Source organism: Fringilla coelebs (assembly GCF_963513975.1).
Source record: "Fringilla coelebs genome assembly, chromosome: 19".
In the NCBI taxonomy this organism is placed as follows: domain Eukaryota; kingdom Metazoa; phylum Chordata; class Aves; order Passeriformes; family Fringillidae; genus Fringilla; species Fringilla coelebs.
The window spans coordinates 10220393-10239016 of record NC_140045.1 but is presented as its reverse complement, the minus strand read 5'-3'; the positions used below and the strand labels follow the sequence as shown (position 1 = coordinate 10239016).

General features: G+C 55.8%; 1 protein-coding gene and 1 long non-coding RNA gene across 2 annotated transcripts; one reads left to right on the top strand and one right to left on the bottom strand.

The window, feature by feature from the left end:
• Window positions 1–935: 935 nt before the first annotated feature.
• On the top strand, window positions 936–9605 carry ST6GALNAC2 (ST6 N-acetylgalactosaminide alpha-2,6-sialyltransferase 2; the record flags this gene model as incomplete). The annotated part of the gene is made up of 10 exons (XM_084218239.1): window positions 936–1060; window positions 5944–6036; window positions 6156–6213; window positions 6826–7000; window positions 7726–7891; window positions 7975–8113; window positions 8278–8381; window positions 8516–8599; window positions 9157–9256; window positions 9438–9605. 10 exons carry the CDS (start codon window positions 936–938, stop codon window positions 9603–9605), a joined length of 1212 nt encoding a protein of 403 aa, XP_084074365.1.
• Window positions 9606–11684: 2079 nt separating this feature from the next.
• On the bottom strand, window positions 11685–14860 carry LOC311161005. The gene is made up of 5 exons (XR_014616616.1): window positions 14826–14860; window positions 14150–14235; window positions 13012–13099; window positions 11922–12048; window positions 11685–11759 (listed from the first exon to the last, which is right to left on the bottom strand). It is a non-coding gene; the product is annotated as an uncharacterized lncRNA (long non-coding RNA).
• Window positions 14861–18624: the final 3764 nt, after the last annotated feature.

Sequence of the window (18624 nt, the reverse complement as noted above, 5' to 3'; positions counted from 1 at the left end):
TTGAACTAAAATAACACCAAGATATTCTTTCAAAAAAGAAACTGGAGCACATCCTCTCTGAAAATACCAAAATAATTCATGCAAAATTTCCCCCAAACCCATTTCTCCTTTCCTCCAACCCAAACTCTTTGTCGAGCTTGCCACAAAACCCTGAAAGGTTTTTTTTGCTGCAAATGCAGGCGATCCATTCAGCCAGAACGTGGCCAGGGACCCAGGGGCAGCACCCCAGCCATGTCCCCCTCCTCTTTAGTGGCAGCCCCCCATCAGTGTCCCCCCTTTTCCCCCACATTTGTCCCCCCTCCTGGCGGGTTCACCGGGGAGCTGTGACACGGTGCTGCTGCCGGGGTACCGACTTCAGAGCCTGCAGTTTCGGAGGAGCACAAAATAAGAATAATAATAAGAAGAAGAAGAAGAAGCATGTCCGGGGACATGCTCGGGGGTGGCACCGCGGGGCCGCCGGGTGTCCGTGCGGTGCAGCCCAAACACGCACGTGTTTGGGTCGGACAAGAAAGTTACAAAAAGGGGAGCCCTGCTTATGAGCCGTGGGTGGGTGGCATGCAAAGGAGGTAAAAAAATAAATAAATAAAAAGAAAGAAAAAAAAAAGAGAAAATCTCAGTTCCCTTCTGGTCTGGGTAAATGTTTAATCCCCAGCTCGGAGAAAATGCAGCTCAAAAGTGCTTTTTTTCTCAGCAAGTCTGAACCAGTCAGCCTGGTGCCTCCTCCCTCCGGCTTACACCCTCCCTCCCACCGCTCCGGAGGAATATCCCAGCCTGCTCCAAAGTGCAGCTGGGCACCCGGGGCAGGACGGAGCCAGCCCGCAGCGGGGTCCGCTCCCACCGCGCCGAGAGAGCAGAGGGGCCGGGAAGTTTGTGTGCCCGGGGCCGGCTGCCACCTCCCGCTCGCCTGCACGGCTCCAGGGGCTGAACTGCCCAGGATGGGGTCCCCGCACTGGAAAAGGCTCTGCCTTCTGCTCCTGGCGGGTTTAACATCCTCCCTGCTCCTCTACGGTCACTACCACGCTACGGTGGAGGCGCCCAGCAGCCAGAGGATCATTGCCAGGTAAGGGGGGACGGGGACGGGAGAGGGCTGGGAGGCAGGGATCTGTAAATCCCGTGCTCTGGGATGGGAGGGGGAATCGGGGTGCCGGCGTGGGCTCCTTGGGGCCGGTGTTCCCAGCTCCGCTCCCGGCCGGTTTGGAATAAGGCTGGCAGCGGGCTCTGTCCCCGCTCCGAGGAGTCCCGGGCACCGGGTCCTGCCCGCGGCCCCAGGCGAGCCCAGCGCTGCCCAGAGCGGACCCACGGCCATGGAGGCTCTGCACTGGGGTGAGCCCCTCCGAGGGCTCAGCGCATCACGGCGCAGCGAAGCCGCTGCTGAGTGCAGGGACGGCCGAGGGTGGGGATCAAACCCGCTCCCGCTGCCGGCCGGAGCCGCCGCGTATTCCCGCCGAGCTGGGGCGGGATCGGAGCCCGCTGATTGTCCTGGGCGAGCAGAACATTCCCGTGGTCCGCACGGAGCTGCACCGACCGGCCCTGGCAGCGGCAGGGCACGGCTGCCCCGGTCTCGCATCGCCCGGACTGCCCACCCCGCTCGCGAACTCAGGGCTGCAGCGTTTCCCAAACTCCAGCAATTTGCAGCTCCCCCTTTGTCTGCCTCCCCTGCATCCTCCAAACCTCCGGGAGCCCTTTCTGAGCCTGCCCCGTGCCCAGCGCAGGGGGTGCAGGGCTGGAAGGAGCCCGCACGGCGCTTGGGCTGCGGGACCAGCCGCCCTGTCCCTGCGAGCATCAGGTGCTGGGCCAGGAGGGAGCTGCGGGTGTCCCCTAGTTCCTCCTGGGCGCTTTTGGGTGCCATCGGTGTGACACAGCCCAGCGGGAACGGGGGATGCTGTGGGACCGGGGCCGGTCCTGCGCAGGGTGGGGTTTGCAGCGGGATTTGCTCAGGGCGCAGCCGGCCGAGCTGCCCTGGGCTTCAGACCTTCTCTCTTCCCCAGCTGGGAGCTCTCCTTGCCCGACAGCGCCGTGCCAAAGGCAGAGGTCCCCTCTCCTGCCGGGCTGGTGGATCAGGAGTATCTGCAGCAGCCCGGGCTGGCTGTTGGCTCCTTCCACCCTCGTCGTGCCGGGGGTGCAGCAGTGCCAGTGCCAGCATTACCAAACACTGCTCGGGGCAGGCACAGCTGGGGTGTGAGCAGCTCCCCACAAAGAGCTTGATGTCCATGGGAGGGGAAACTGAGGCCCATGAGGGCAGCAGAAACGTGCCCATGGCCCACGCTGGAGCTGGGAATGGAAACCAGCCGTGCCCTGGCACAGGGTCTGTGGGTGAGGAGAAAACCCATGGGATGGAAGCAGGGAGCAGGTTTCCCCCCAGCCCATGCCAGGCCTGGACCTGCCACAGCAGCAGGTCACCTTCCTTGGAAAGCCAGCCCAGGCTCCAGCCCCTGACTGATGGGACCAAGGGTCAGCTTGTCCAGCCCCAGAGAGGGGCCCAGGGTGAGGTAACACAGAGCTGACCTGCGCTCCAGAGCCCTCCTGGACTCTCCTCTTGGCTTTAATTCAGCCCCTAAAGCTAAACCCAAACCAGAGTGATGCCTGTTTGCTTCCATTCCCTCTCTTTGGGAAACATGGCACTGCATGAGTGCTGCTTGTCCCGACAGAGCTGTGTCCCTGGAGGGACTGTGCTGCCCTGCTGGGTGAGCCCAGAGCTGGAACTGGGCTGGCCACTTCACAAGGCTGAGGTGCCATCACAGAGCACTCATTTCCTGCTCTGCCAGCGGGGACAGGGGGGTCAGAGTCCTCACCTGGGGGTGCAGGTGACTCGATTTCAGCAGGATGTTTGGGTGAGCAGTGTCTCCGTGCAGAGGTACAGGGGGATGAAGGGGATCAGGAGGAAGCTGATCTCTGATGGATGGTGGCTGCTGCCAGTACCAGGTCACCCCAGGACCCCCACAGCAGTTCCACACAAAGCTGGTGGCCCCATGGGAATGGGCAAATGCCCTGTTCCCTGCAGAGCTGGGATGGAGAGAACCAAATCCCCTGGGGTTCAGGTGGGCACAGCCCTGACCCACTCCCTGCCCATCCATCTCTCCCAAAGCCCACTGGTGAGGGGCTGGCTGCACTTGTGGCTTTATTCTTAGGGCAGATGGGATGAGCACGGAGCTCTGCCCAGCCTTGCTGTGCCACTCCTGCCCTGCACCAGGCAAAGATGCTTCTGGAGCTCAGCCCTTCGTGCTGATACGGAGCAGAGCGGGTTCTTGTTGCTGTTTTGGTTCCCTCAAATGTTTCTGTGGGGCCCTGGGAGTATTTGCTGAAGGTAAGGCTGGAGCGTGAGCTCACAACCCTCAAACACAGCGTTATCTTCCGGAAATGAGGGATGGCCTGGGACCAGAAACGTCATATTTGTGAATGTCACGGTGGTGAGGGAGCGCACCCAGCCTTGGCCGGCTCTGCCGCCACCGCCGCTGCCCGGGCGGCCGCAGCCACTCCTTCCCACAGCCCCATTGTGCATCTGTCGGTCCTGGGCAGCATTGTCATCTTCTGAGTCAACCAAGCAGCACGAGGTGCTTCCCCACATCCTGGCAGGTGACGTCAAAGCGCTCGGCTCCCCGTCACGCCGCCGAGATGCTGTGTGGTGGGGGGCCGGCTGCCCCACGCCCTTCCCAGCAGGGTTTGGGCAGCAGCAATGCTGGAGAGCTGGCTCCAGCACCCACAGCTGGCAAGCGAGTGCAGGGAGGTGCTGGCACTGATTTATCAGTTCAGCACAAAGCCTGGGAGAAGCGATGAGCAGGTGCCACCCGTTGTGTCCGGCCATGGGTGGGGCTGGGCCCGGCTCCCATGGGAGGTCAGCGGGAGCCAGGCTGCCAGGCTGCCTGTGCCCACCTCCCTCCATCCTGGGCACGCCAGGCTGAGCCTCTTGGGGCTCCCCCAGATCCCTGGCAGCTCAGAAAGTACTGCAGCACCCTCGCACTGCCACTGCCCAGGGCTCTGCCTTGTGCTGCAGGCAGGGGGTGAGCCGGGGAAGGGAAAGGGAAGAAAGAGGAGCAGGAGAGCTGGGGAGGGGCTGGGTGGGCACAGATGTGCAGCTGGGGCTTGTGAACCTGGTGGGAAGGGCTGGGGGCTGGGAGAGGCTGCTGGGGTGCAGCTCAAGGCTGGGCATGGTGGGTGAGGGTAACACCCTCAGGGTTTGGTGGGAGCTGCACCTCTGTGGCCAGAAAATGGGTGGGTGGCAAACCCAGGGGCTTTGCACACAGGGACTTCAGAGGAGCCACCCCGGGGTTGGAGCAGCAAGGTTCCCCCAGGCCCTGGTCCATCTGTTGGGGGGTGGCTGGGCAGCTCCCTGGGGCTGGGCAGCTCCCTGCACCCCAGGGCAGCTCACCAGGGCTGAGCACACTCGGGGTGCAGAGCTGTGGGACACTTGTGTGGAGAGCTTTGCCCTGGACGATGTGCTGTCAGTACCAGGGCTGAAAGAGCAGCTTCCAGTGTAACCAGCAGGTCTGGTACAGCCTCTGAGGGCCTTGCCCTTGCTGTGAGCAGACCCTGCACTGCCCCAGCAAGCCAAGGGCTTGGATTAGTTGGATGATGCAGGATAACACCAGAAAGGCCCTGCAGAAAGCTGCAGCTCTGCGTCTCTCTGGGATGGCTCAGTCCCATCTTGGTGGACCCTCTTGAGGATTTTCCTCCCTCCTCTCTCTGCCTGCTCAGCTGGTCTCAGGATGAGCCTCAGGGGTGAGCTGGTGGGGGCCCTGCTGGGCTGACCCCTGGGCTGTTTGGAGCGGTGGGGGCTTTGCAGGGCCCTGCTCCTGCTGGAACCTGATTTCCCATCAGACACCAAGGCAAGACACACAGGCTTGATTCCAAAGCTGCCCTGCTCCACGACTGAGGCTCAGCACCCTCAGCATGCCCTGCCCAGAGCTGGCAGCACTGGCATGGTGCAAGGGAGGTGCTGGGAACAAAACCTGCTTGGTGCTGCCCTTCCTGGGGAGATGCTCCAGCCCCCAGGCAGGATGCTGGGCTATCCCCCCATGTCATGCCATGCCCCCAGAGTGGCACAGAGCAGGGTTTGGGTGGCAGATGGGTTTGGATCTGCTCCTGGGCAGGGCTGTGGGTGCTGCTGGTGTTGACAGGAGCCGTGGCAGGGACAGAAACCCAACTCCCACTGTGCCCCTGTGCCAGGACACGTCGTGCCAGCAGGGCTGGGGGGTGGGGGCGGGGTGAGCTCTGCTCCCCACCTGCCTTTACCTGTGCCCGGGCTCCAGGCAGCGATCCTGTAACAAGGAGCCCTTGTCTCCTCCACAATAGCCCCCTTCTGGCCGCAGCACCTGCCGCCCGGGCTGCCGGGGGCTCTGAAGGGCCTTTCTGTGCGGGGATGAATGGGAGCCTGTTCCCCTCCGGTGGGCTCCCACCTCCTGCTCGCCTGCCCACCCCCAGCCCCAGTGCCCCCCCAGGGGCTGGGTCAGCTCAGCCTGGCCCCGTGGGGCTCAGGGCACCCCAAGTTGCTCAGGGTGGGCAGGCCCTGCTACTAATAGAAGGATCAGGGCATGTCCCAGCTGCTCCCGTGGTAGAGGGTGTCCCATGCACCCCGAGAACCTCCAGACCTCAGCTGCAGATGTCTTCTCCAGCAGAACAACTAAATGTGTCCTGCTGTCCTGTCCAGTTTATTCCAGCCCAGTCCTCTTGACACTCAGGAGTGGTGGGATGGTGGGAAGAGCCAGGGAGGTCTCCACAGGATTCCCAAGGCTGAAAGCTGGGCTGGGTGTGGGTTTTGGTACATGGGAGTCCAGGAGATGGTGGCTGCACAAACCCTTTGTATTTTGCAAATTCTCGTCTCTCCACATGCAGATGGGCACAGCAGCAGTGGAGATAAATGGAGGGGTTGTGGTGGCTCTCACAGGTGGGGATGTCAGGGTGCTCAGTGTCACCTCCTTAGCTGAGCCTTCACTTGTCTTCTCCCAGCTTGCTGCAGCCAGGGCCGCTGGTCCTGGCTCCCTCAGGGACCCCTCAGGGAGCCGGCAGCCGCAGGTGGGCTCTTGGAGGCAGCTTGGAGAGGTAAGGAGGGAAGATGCTCAGCCATCCTGGCAGGAACTGGGAGGCCCCTGCCCACTGTGGGCTTCCCCAGTTCCCAAGCAATGGGTTTTTAACTCTGCCATATGTTTCCCCCATCCCAGTGGGAATTCCTTCAAACCCTCTGCCGAGCTGGAGGAGCCAGAGCCCAGCAGAAAGCAGGTAACCATCAGCACAGCACAGTAATGTCCATGGTGCCCCTCTGTGCTGGATTTTGTTGGTTGAAGGGCTGTGTGGGGAGGCTGAGGAGGAGCAGCATCCTCTGGAGGGGTTTACAGAGGAGCAGCCTTGTCCATCCACACAAGTGATTCTCCCCAGGCCTCCCTGCTGCCATTCCCCAGTGTGGAGGCTGGAGCCAACATCACCACCCCCATCCAACCCTGTGACTCTTGGGCCAGCAGTCCAGGCTGGAGACTCATGGGGATGGACTCAGTCCCCGAGGGGAGCTGTCACTGTTCTGTTCTCATGGAGCAGAGCCCTTTAATGGGTTGCCCACACCTGAAGGTGCTGAACCTTTCATGCCCTCAGGTGACTCTGTGAGCCCAGGTTCTGCCAGCCCCACTGAGCTGGCTGCCAAAGGCTGTTTTGCAGCACAAAACCAAGGCATGAGGCAATGCCCTACCTGGCTGACCCAGCAGAATGTGATGGACAAGGAGCATTTCTGTCCCTGGGTTTGTTCTCACCTTGGTGAGAGCCTGCTGAGGGATGAAGGTGTCACAGGGAAGGCAGACCCAGGCTGGAGATTCAGCAGGGATCCTCCTTCCTCCCTCCCAGCCCAGCCCCTGCCTCCACTCTGTAATGGCCAGAGCAAAGGCAGACCCCAAGTTTCGGGAGATCTTCCGCTTCAACACCCCCGTGCTGATGTGGGACCAGCACTTCACCCTGGAGACCTGGAACAGGCTGAAGACGAGACACGTCCCATATGGCTGGCAAGGCTTGTCCCTCGCAGGTACAGACTGAGCTGGGCTGTGGGGTGGCTTGAGGGGACTGGGGAGCCCAGAAGGGACTGGAGATGTGGACAGGCAAGGAGCCCTGCAGAGGAGCCAGGAATTTCTTCCCACCCCACCTCCCGGGGCACGGGGCGGAGGGTGTGGCTCTTGCTGCATCTTGTGACATTTTCCCTGAATAAAAGCTTCAGTGTGTCCATGATTATTAACTGGGGCCAGAGGAGCTCAGACAACCAGCTCCATTGTTGTGCACGGAGATTGTTTCCCTTCCCACCCCAAACCCACTCTCTGTTTTCCCTGGCAGCTGCCAGCTTCAGTCCCTGGGCTGGGAAGTGCTGGGAACGGCGAGCAGGAGAGAATCAGTGGCATTTGCAGAGATATCATCAGGAGGGCATGTGGCCAGCATAGGCAGCAGCATCTGCAGGGCTGGAGATATCTGGATGCATCCCTGTGCCTTGCACAGCCTTGGGTGGCCACTGTTTGTAGCAGGGCTAGGAGCATGGGGAGATAAGAGATACGAGGAGGTGACACCAAGCTGGGAGAGATGGGCCTGTCTGGTCTCCCCCATCCCACCTGCAGACCTCTCTCCTGCACGGGGGTGGTGTGAGTTTTCTTGGGTGCTGCTCCTGGCTGCGCTGTGCCAGCTCTGTGCATGCTGCTGCTCGTGCTCACGTGGGTTGGCACACACCTTTTCCCTGCTGACTGGTCCCATCCTGCTCCATTCCAGTGGTGGGCAGCACCCTGCAGCTCCTCAACGCCTCGGCCAACCGGCAGCTCTTCGACAGGGCCGCCTTCTCCGGGGGCTGTGTCCGCTGTGCCGTGGTGGGCAACGGCGGCATCCTCAACGGCTCGCGGCAGGGCAAGGCCATCGACAGCCACGACCTGGTCTTCAGGTGAGGGAGAATCCCAGGCAGGATGGGGCCATGGGTGCTGGGAGATGCCAGCCCTGGACACGTGTTCTCTGCTTTTCCTGCAGGCTCAACGGTGCCGTGATCAAGGGCTTCGAGGAGGACGTCGGCACCAAGGTCTCCTTCTACGGCTTCACGGTGAACACCATGAAGAACTCCCTCATCTCCTACGAGGAGTACGGCTTCACCCAGATCCCCCAGGGCAAGGTGAGACCCTGAGGGCTTGTTGGTGACTTGAATCAAGTTGTCCCTTCAGGCTGGGCTTGCTTCTGAGACCTTCTCCCCATCTCGGGAGCCCTCAGTCCTTGCCTGCAAGCATGGGCCGTGTCCCTAAACCCCCTCCAAGTGCCCTGTGTGTGTCCCTGCTGCAGGACCTGAAGTACATCTTCATCCCCTCGGATATCCGGGACTACCTCATGCTGAAATCGGCCATCCAGGGCAACCCAGTGCCTGAGGGCTCAGACAAGGGGGACGAGTGAGTAGCTCCCCAAGATCCCCCCAGCACCCCAGGCATGACTCGCCTGTCCTCTCCCCACATCCGTCCCTCCTGGGATAAACCCCAAGGAGCCCCAGGACTCCCATGACAAAGTTCTGCCCTTCTCCTTGCAGCCCACAGAAGTATTTTGGACTGGAGGCATCTGCAGAGAAGTTCAAGCTGCTGCATCCTGATTTCCTGCAGTACCTGACAGCAAGGTGAGGGTGATGAGCACTGTGGCTGCTGCCTGGCTCTGCTCCAGGCTGGGCTCAGACTGCCTCTCTCCCCCCTCTGCTCTTTCCAGTACAGACCAGTAGCTGCCCAGCACCGAAGTGCAGTCCCAGTCTCCCCCAAACACTGGAACCACCCCTGCCCTGCTGTTTGCACTCAGGGCAGAGGCATCTCTCCCCTGCCATTCCTGTTCACTGCAGCACAGCTCACATTCCCTCCTATGCCTCCCCTCCACCTTGCTCCCATTCCCCTCAACAAATTACATTTTGTCCCAGTCTAACAGGAGCAAAGATAGGGCCCAATGGGATGGTCTTTTCCTGCCTTTCATGAAAGCAGGTGCACAGGCTGGGGTGGCTCCAAACAGCAGAGATGCCTTTCACCAACCTCTGAGCAAATGAGAGCAGCCATCAGAGAGCCCACCTGAGCCCTGGTTTCACTCTGCTCCCGCCTCACTGGGCACTGGTGTCACTGGAGAGGGCTGGGTGGGTGTGGGTCTGGGGGCTGCAGGGCTGTGCCATCCCCACAGCCACCGTGTCCCTGTCAGGTTCCTGCGGTCAGAGCTCCTCAACACCCAGTACAGCTCCCTGTACATGCCCAGCACCGGCGCCCTCATGCTCCTCACCGCGCTCCACACCTGCGACCAGGTAAGGGACTACTGTTCCCCCAGGGAGAAGGGAATCCCCCCTCTGGCTGCTGTGGGGTTCCAGTGTATCCTGGTGGCTGTCCTACATGTCCCCTGTCCCCGAAGGGACTGCTGGTGGTGATGGACCACCCGAGGTGAAGCCTTGACCCTGTCCTCTGCCTGCCCCACCTCCTTCCCCACAGGTGAGTGCCTATGGGTTCATCACAGCCAACTACGAGCAGTTCTCAGACCACTACTACGAGGTGGAGAAGAAACCTCTGGTGTTTTATGCCAACCACGACATGATGCTGGAGGCAGCGCTCTGGAGGAGCCTGCACCGCGCAGGGATCATCACCCTCTACCAGCGCTGAGGCCAGGAGGCTCCCACAGGGCCAAGTCCAAGGACTCTTGAGGCTCTTCTCCTTTCTCCTGAGGGTCACCTTCTCCCTCCTGAGGGCTCTCCCCAGCTGGCCAGCCAGCCCACGGAGCAGGCTTGCTGCACCACAGCCAGCAGTGATGTGAGGGTAACGGGGAAGCTGGTGGAGGAATGTTGCATCTCCTCAGGGAGCAGTGCGATTGAACACGGCCTTTGGGGTAGTCAGAAGCACCACAGCACGTGGCTGTGCCCTGCCAGCCCCATGAATGTGGCTTTGGGGCAGCAGTGGCCCCTAAGGAGAACAGGAGGGGCAGGGTGATGCTGGAAGATGTTGGAAAATGCTCTTCACCCTTAAATGCTCATCACCATGGTGGGACGACAGCAGGCAGGGTAAATTCTTGCACTGGAGCTCAGGTGATAAGAGGTGACATGTCTAGAGAATACCTCTCTCCAGAAAGACTGCCAAGTCCCAGCTCCAGCCAGCTGTGTGTGGACGTGGGCCATGTTCCAGAAGGATCTGTTTGCCTCCCTGGTCAGTGGCACAGGGAGCAGGACAGACACAGTGGGCCCTGCCACTGTCCCCTCATTGAGGTCTGGTGTTTTCTGACAAGGAAGGGGCCCAAGAGCCATCAGCTACAAGGAGGGTCACAGCAGCTCAGCCAGGACACCAGGAACACATCCAAGCTCTGAGCAGCCCAGAGGTGACACTGGCCTCAGCCATGTGTGGCACTGGCTTTGTCAGCCTTTTCGTGCACAGGGACTCTGTGGTGCCTCTGAGAGGCAGCCCCACACCAGGTGGGTCAAAGTGAAGGTCACTCAAATTTCCTTCCCCAAACCCCAAGGGAGGGGAAGGTCCTGAACCCTTCAGTCATACACCGGCACTGCTCAGGGAGACCCACCTGGGAAGGCTTCTCCAGCTGGTGGGGGCTGGAGACAGAGCAGTGTAATCCAAGACACTTTCCCACTTTGTGTAATTACATAAATGTTGAATGATTGTTGTCTCTAACACCTGTTTCCGTTGTTTTGATGAACTGGGTGGGGTGAGACCCCCACCTTTACCTCCCACAGCAGAGGAGCAGTAGCAGGGAGTAGAGACTTCAACTGGGGAACAGCTCCAGAGGCAGACAGGGATGGAAACGAGTTGAAATCATGGAGACTCAAGAGTGTAAGCTCTGAGCACAGCCCTTTTCCACTTGGAATGCTATTTACTGTGTGAGGTTGGTGTATAGAGATGGCAAGATACCCTGGCCCTGAGCCAGGGAACCTCCAAACCCCCCGAAGCTCCAGCAGGCTGCTTCCAGCTGGTTCACAGACTCAGGTTAGGCTCCAAGCCTGTTCCAGATGTAATCTCTAGCCTGGGGCCCATCTTGTGTTCCCACGTCTCAAATTAACCTTTGTTCCCATCAGAACCACCTTACACTGGTACCGCAGCAGCCTGTCAGGCCTGTTCTGTGTTCCCAAACTCAGCAAAACCTTTCGTGACACGACCGTCACATCTCCTGGCCAAGACACTCTGAAACCTCCTCAAACCAGCCCTGGCCAAGCCTCAGGTGACATCAGCAGCACTGTGACACTCAGGGCAAGAGGAGCAGGATGGCGCTGTCACGGTGCTGCAATCCTGCCTGGAATCATCCAGCTCACAGGCACATCAGGAACCAAACACTGGGAACCACAACGTGCCCCTTCCTTTCCTCTCCCAAAAGGGACATTCCCAGCCAAGGGTGGAGCTGGAGTTAACTCCATTTTAAGGACTTATTCATGGCTGTATTCCCAAGCACACCACAAGAACGATTTGGCACCAGACCTTAGCCATACGTTTGTTTACTCCCATGAATTACTTCTGGGACAGAATCTGCAGACACTGAAGTCTTTGTGTTATCAGGTTTGCTGTGAAGGGTAAGCTCACAACTGCCATTTCAGGAAGGGTTTTAATCCAAAACCCTTCATACCTGCACAAAACCATTTCTGTCCAAGAAGAATCAGAATCACTATAGTTAGAAAACACCTTGAAGAGCATGGACTCCAACCTTTACAGAAATAACCAAATAAAACCCAACTTTGACTCATAAGATTTTCCACAACTCATTTTATTCTGGAACAGCAGAAAGCAGGGAACCACTTTTTCCTCCAGCCAACAGTAGATCAGGTCCTGGTGAAAAAAAACCCAAAAAACAATAATATCAGAGCAGCTGCAAAGGTCCTGATTGCACTATTTTAATCTGGAGTACAGGTCTCAGGAGACAAAACCTTGCTCCCACCCAGGCCAATGGCACTAGTACCCAAATCCTTTTTGGTTTTAGTGGTCCCTTACCCATGGTGTGGCTGCAGCAACCACTGAGCAGTGAGGAGGAGCCTGTGGCTACACACAGGTGGCCATTTCACATGACACGTCAGCAGTCATTTGTGACATCCAGTCCAGAACAATCTTCCTTCTAGATCTGTGAGAAACCACAAACTAAGGCTGTAACTGTTTTCCTAAAAAAAGTCCATTCTGAAACAATTCCTGCCCTTCTGATCTCAAAGCACTGAGTAGCTTTTACTTGTCCCATTTATTATCAGGCTGCCTCTCCACTTTCCCTGTTATACCTTGGAAGTGAAAAGCTCCAGGTGCTTGTCCCAGTGCCTGATACTGTCTGGAGACAGCTCTGCTGCCAGAGCACCCAAATGCCTGATTTGTGGTGCCATTCCCTCCCCTTTCACAGTCCTAATGACACTCCCTGTCACCAGCTCTGCTGGCCTGTCAGAAGCTGTTATTGACCTTCTGCAAACAAACCCAAATTCTGTTCAATAAAGCATAAAATCATTTAGCAGAAGGCAGCTGTCAGCTGCCCAAGACAAAGTGCTGTTCCAGCCTGTGTGTTCAGTGACTGTACATCAGGGAAGATAAAAAATGCATTTCTTATCTGCCCTTCAACTTGTCACTGTTTGCACAAGGAACTTGAAAGCTCTTTGCAGTTCTAAACTGTGCTATGACAACAGCAGCTCTGCAGCTGTGCCTGGGACTGCACCTGGCCGCTGTCACACAGCCCAGGGTGGCAGGACAGGGGACAGATTCTGTCACACTGGTGCCACTCACACCTGTGGACTCTTTGCAAGGGGCAGGGGACCCACTAAGGGAAGTTTTTGAGCCTCAGTGGACATTTTTCTCCTCAAGCTGAGTGTCAGACAGGGATAACAACACATCACAGGCTCAGTGTCTGTCCCAGTCCTGGCTTCACAAACCCCTCATGTTCCCCAAAACCACACACAGCACAGACACACAGCTGTTCTCCCTGGGATTTCTCCTGGTAAACCTTCAGAGCTTAGGCTCACCAGGTGACTCAATGTGCCTGCAGGCCTGGCATGTAATCAATGAATTAAAAACAAACAACACACAATACTGAAGAATTCAATTCTCTTACCAGCCTGAAGCCAAACATAGCAGCTGCCCTCTGGCCAAAGGTGTCTTTAGGCAACAGCAGGCACAGGATTCTGCAGGACCTTTTCCTCCTAAATACAAGTTGCAATGAACACTGTTAGCAAAAGTACTTTAAATAAAATCAGTTCTCTTTTCCTCACCTCTCCTGAGAAAAAAACCCAGCACTGGATCACAGAGTGAGAGTTAGACAGAAATTCTCAATTCAAAGACAGGCAACTTTTGTCTCACAAACTTAGCAGAGCAAAACCCTGTCCTCAAGACACAAAGGAGCATGTTTGCCAGGGGGCTGTCTCGTTCACAGACAAGAAACTTTGGGAGGTGGATGCTGTTTAAACCTTTGCTTAGGGAAAAACCCCACCAGCTCTGAGACATTGGTGGTTTGGACCCTTTTAAGCTGTTTCAACCTGACATTCTCCTTATCTTCCAGAAACCTCCCAGCCCAACTTGTTCCCTGCCCACAAGAATAACCCATCCATCCATGGTGTAATTGGTGTATGGGTTTATCTTAAGAAATGTATTAATCAGACCTAGGACAGACACAGGCCCTCAGGTAAAAGATTCCTCGGGGTGTGTCCTTCACAGGATGACCCTTTGGGGCAGGTGAGCTGCACCTCCCCACCCCCAGCAACCTGATGCAAGTTTGAAACTGTCCCAGAGCACCTCCAGGTAGGCAAACAGAGCAATTATTCTGTCACTAGGTCTATTTTTGTGACAGATACAGTTATGAGATGAGCTGTGTCAAGTGTCTCCATAATGGGCTGTCATCCAATCCCTCCTACCTCTCATCCTTTTACTCTGGCTCATCTCTGACCATGCTGACAAGCAGGTGCTCTGCTGGGCACCAACACCAGTAAAATTCCCATTCAATCCATGCTGCTTTTCAGCTTGTGCTCTGTGCCAGCAAAGGGCAGCACACTCGGGTGGCAGCTGTGACAAAAGCTAGAGCTTTTATTGGCTTAATTACATTCATCAGGCTGTTGGGCTTCTATATCCCCTCCCAGGAGCCCCAGGAATTCAGGAGGGTATAATTTGAGACAGCAGAGTGAGTCTTTCTTCCATAACCCCCCTAGAGGAGAAAAAGAAAACCAGACTTTGCCAAGACAGATGCTGCTGTTTCTCACCATTGTGAAGGCACACTGTGGGTAAATCAGCTCCCCAGCCAGGGGAGTGTTTTAACCCCTTCTCGATACGGTGTCATGCTCTGAAACTGAGAAAGGGGACAGAGTTAGTACGGGTACCAAATAATTCCTTTACCTTTGTATCTTTAACACTGAGCCTCAGAGTTACACTTCCACAGAAGAGAGATAAAATTCAGACAGGGATAACCTTTATCATCACTAGCTCAGCTTCCAGAAAAGCTACAGAGTAGAGGACCATCCCAAATCGCAGATCTGTTCTTGCCCTCGTGGCTGTCACGCTCCTCACCCGGGTAGCACCGACGCCCGCGGACACAGGGCCCGCTGAACTCCGCCTCGGGGTGCTGGGAGACAGCCCCGGCTGAGCAGAACCCGCTGCCCATAGAACGCTGAGCACGGCTCGGGCCAGCCCGCGGTTCCTGGCGCAGCCCCGTCACGGCAGGGCCGGAGCCCGCCGGGCCAGAGCCCCCGGCCTTGCTCTCTCCGTCTACCCCGGCGGGGAGAGGGGCCACTATCACGCCCCCCCATGCAGCCCTCGCCGAAGCCTTACGGGCAGTTCCGGCAGCGTACGGGAGTTCCCCGCGCACCGTCCGGCTGTCCCCGCGCCCCTCGAGGCCGCCGTGCCCGCGGATGGCGGCCGATGACGGCCGGGCCCACTCACCACACGCAGCTCCGCCGCCATGCTGGCTCAGAAACCGCGGGGAGAGAGGCGGCCGCGGAGGCTCATGGGAACTGTAGTCCTGGTCCGTGAGGGCGCATGGGAACTGTAGTCCGGCCCACTGCGGAGCGCGGGGGCTGATGGGAAATGTAGTCCCGTCCCTCAGGAGTAAAGAGCGCTCCTGGCCCCGCTCATCCCACTCCTTAATGGTATTTACTAATTATTTATTAATTCTTCATGTCTCCTGTTCATTCGGGAGACACGTATAATTGTTCTTAGTAGGCCAAATGCTCCAAAAGCCTGAACATGCATTATCTTATGGCGGAAGGGGCTAATTAGCTGGAAATCGGGGATTACTCAGAGATTAGTTAGTAAATGTATGCGCTACACTTTGAATGTGCAATGATTCCAGGATGTGCTGTGATTGTCCTTTGCTGTTAAAACCTGACATGAAATCCACAGGATCCTATTTAACTTATACAACAAAATTACAACATATATGAAACTATGGATGATTGTATTTAGCTCGTATACGAAGTCTGTGTGAACATTAGCAAATTGCAAACAGAACCGAAGAGAAGAAACACAAAAACTGCTAACATCTACATTCTTGCCCCAAAGGCTTATCGATGATAAAGAGCCTGGGCGAATGGGAATGGAGAGACAGCAAAGCAGAATCTGAAAGCAGCCAAGCCTGGGTACAGATGCCAACGGCAGTGCCACCCCTGAAATGTCAGGATTCCCCTGAAATGTCAGGATTCCTCTGAAATGTCAGGATTCCTCTGAAATGTCAGGATTCCTGCTCCCCTGGGGCGTTTGGATCAGAGGTGAGCTCACCCAAATTCCCACATTGCCCCTGCTCTCCAGAATGGCCCACGCTGTTTCTTAAAGTTTCTTGCAAAAAGTCAACTATTGTAAATCAAAGGCGACTCTGGCAAAGGGGAGAGAATGATACATCTGATCCTATTGATATCAGAAAGCTAATTAATTACTTGATTATACTATATAGATTCAATCCAAACTGAATCTGCTGAGCACTCCCTCTGCACACACTGCACTGAATCTCGTGACTCTCACTGACAATAAAAACACACACACACACACTCTTGGCCCTGCTAGGCCAAGGAAACAAAACACCCTCACTTTGGATAAACAACCTCCACACTGCATTCTACTTTGGCACAACACAGACACAGCGAATGATAAGAATTGTGTTTTCCCTTTCCCTGAGGTTCAGAGAATGTGAATCTCAGAAATCCTTGAGAAGAATTGTGCTTTGTTTTTCTCTGTGAAAAAGAATGTGGCAACAGTCAAGGGGTTGCAGGAGGCTTTAAAAAAAATTTTGCAAGAAGGCTGTAGAGGGATACCAACGTGCTGTTATATAAATAAGCTGCTCCCAACACCCACAGCTGGCTGTGGTGTCCCCCTGGATGCAGAAACCCCAAATGCTGTCCTGGCTGGGAAGAGCAGCCTGCAGAGAGTCCTGGGCTCTGACTTGAGCGCACAGGAGTCTCCCTGCCTGTCACGAGCCTGTGGATTGAGTGTTTGGCCTGGCAGGAAGGCAGAGGATGGTAGAGAAGAGCAGTAATTAACCCAGCCTTCATTGAAGCAGCCTTTGCTCCGTGAAGATTTGGCTGGCGATCTGCCTGGCTGCTTTTAGCTTCCTAAATAAGCAAATACAACCCATCTAATTCAACAAGATTTAGCCCTTCAAGGCCCCAAGGGAGGCAAGTTTTAAAAAATAAAGCAACTAAAATCCCCCTTAAGCAGACTTCAGATCCCAGAAGGAGAGAAGATGTAACTTGGATGTGCTGAGGGATTTGCCACTATCTTGATTTTTGGGTGGAAGCTGCTCAGCCCACAGAGTCTGTGTGTGCCTATAAAAGGATAAGCTCTGCCAGGTACCAAGTAATGAATGGACTCAACCACTAAAACTCAGGAGAACAGCATGAGCTAAGTGTGCAGTCGATTGGATGTAATAATTCATGTTTGCAGTGCACAGATAATGTTTCCAAGGATATCTGCGAGTCAGAACAAAGACTCTGGGTGAAGAGGGACAGCCATCGCCTCGCCCATGCCCACGCTTTCCTAACTCTCTGCAGATTTGCCCGTGTGGGAATCAAGAGAATTTTCTCAGCTCTTCCCTTTAGAGGGCGACCATGACCCGCAGATCTCCGGCCTGGAACCCTCGCCGGGCGCCGCAGGATGAGGCAGAGCCTCCCCGAGATCACCAGGATGTGGTGGCTTTTCTGAGGCTCTGTGAACCTTCCGAGATGGGGAGGAAGTCGCAGCCTGGTCTGAGGGTTGTGTTTGAACGCACTGTCCTTCCTCAGGCAGCTGCAGTGCTGCTCCCAAGGGCAGTTTGGACATAATTAGGATAGATTTCCTGTGGCCAATCTCCATCAATTATGGTATTTTCTTGCTCCAGTCTCTGAAAGGCTGAACAAGTAAGGAAAGCTATGAAAAGGATCTTCTGCACATGAACTTTTGGGGGCTGCTCTCAATTTCCCTGCAGAGGATTTGGAGGGGACTGCTTCCTCCCATAAATCATGTGAGAGATCAGTATCTGACAGAGGAGGGAAGGATGGAAAAACAAATGAAAATCAATGACAGAACCACTCCATCTTTGGCTGGGCTTTGATCCCATGCTCAGATTGAAGGACAAGGTCATCTCAGTTTTCCACCCATTTCTTCTCTTAGCTGCCTGTAAATCCCTCGAGGGAGAAACTCTCCATGCTTATTGACAGTAATTTGATTTCCTCTTGATTTCCCCTCTGCCTGCCCTGGTCCCACCCTGCAGACAGGGCTCCACAAAGCCTGGAGAAACAAAACATCTGGGGCTTCAGAGATGCTTTGCTGTGGTTATCTCTGACATATGGCCAGGGTGTTTGAACCCATTAAAAGACAGACCCCAGCCCCCTGCCAGGCTGCAGTGCACAGAGCACGAGGAGATGCTGAGGTGCAGGGATTGATGCTTGTTTCTGTCAGAAATGCTGGGTGCCCAACAAAAAACAGCTCCTTAGGGTAAGGCTGGAGATTGCTTGCTGGTATTTCAGGTGTCAGATTTCCAAGAGAAAATATCTATACTATTAATAAAAAAAAAAAAAAAAGCCTGCCACAAGGTCCTAAATCCTGGTGTCAGTTGCTTCAAATCAGCCCCCTGAAATGGCAGAAAGGCTCTTTGGAGCTCAGCAGCAGACAAGCAATGTCTTCCCACACAGGACAAGGCACACTGCAAACAAAACATCCTTCCCTGCTCCTGGCAGCAAAGCTCTTAAGCCTTCATTTAATATTAAATACACGTTTAAACCTAAGCCCATTTCTCAGCATGTCTCGTGTGCTTATGTAGAACTTCAGCAGGCTCAGGAAGGCTCTGCTGTAACTGGAGGCCTGTGCACTGAATAACAAGAGCTTTATGCTCACAGAATATCTGTGCAAACAAGGGATGGCTTCTCTGGGATGGATTCTGCAGGTTGAGAAGAGAAAACGTTCCCCTTTCTCCTGATGGTGCAGAAGAAATTGCAGCTCTGGCCACTCAGCTGTTCCTCCTGCTTCTCCCCCTGTTTGTCACCTGAGCTTTGGGCACAGTGCAATAAAGCCAGTCTCAAGGTGCTGTTTTTTGAGTGCAACACAGAATGGATCTTGAGGAGATTGTGTCAGTGGGATGGAGACAAGCTGATCAACATTTTTGATCCTTCAGGTCTGTGTCCCAGCCAGGCAAAGTGATCATCTTGTCAGAGCCAGCCAGATTCTGTTCCCAGCTCCTTGGAGGAGCAACCAGAGCAGAGAACACACACAAAAT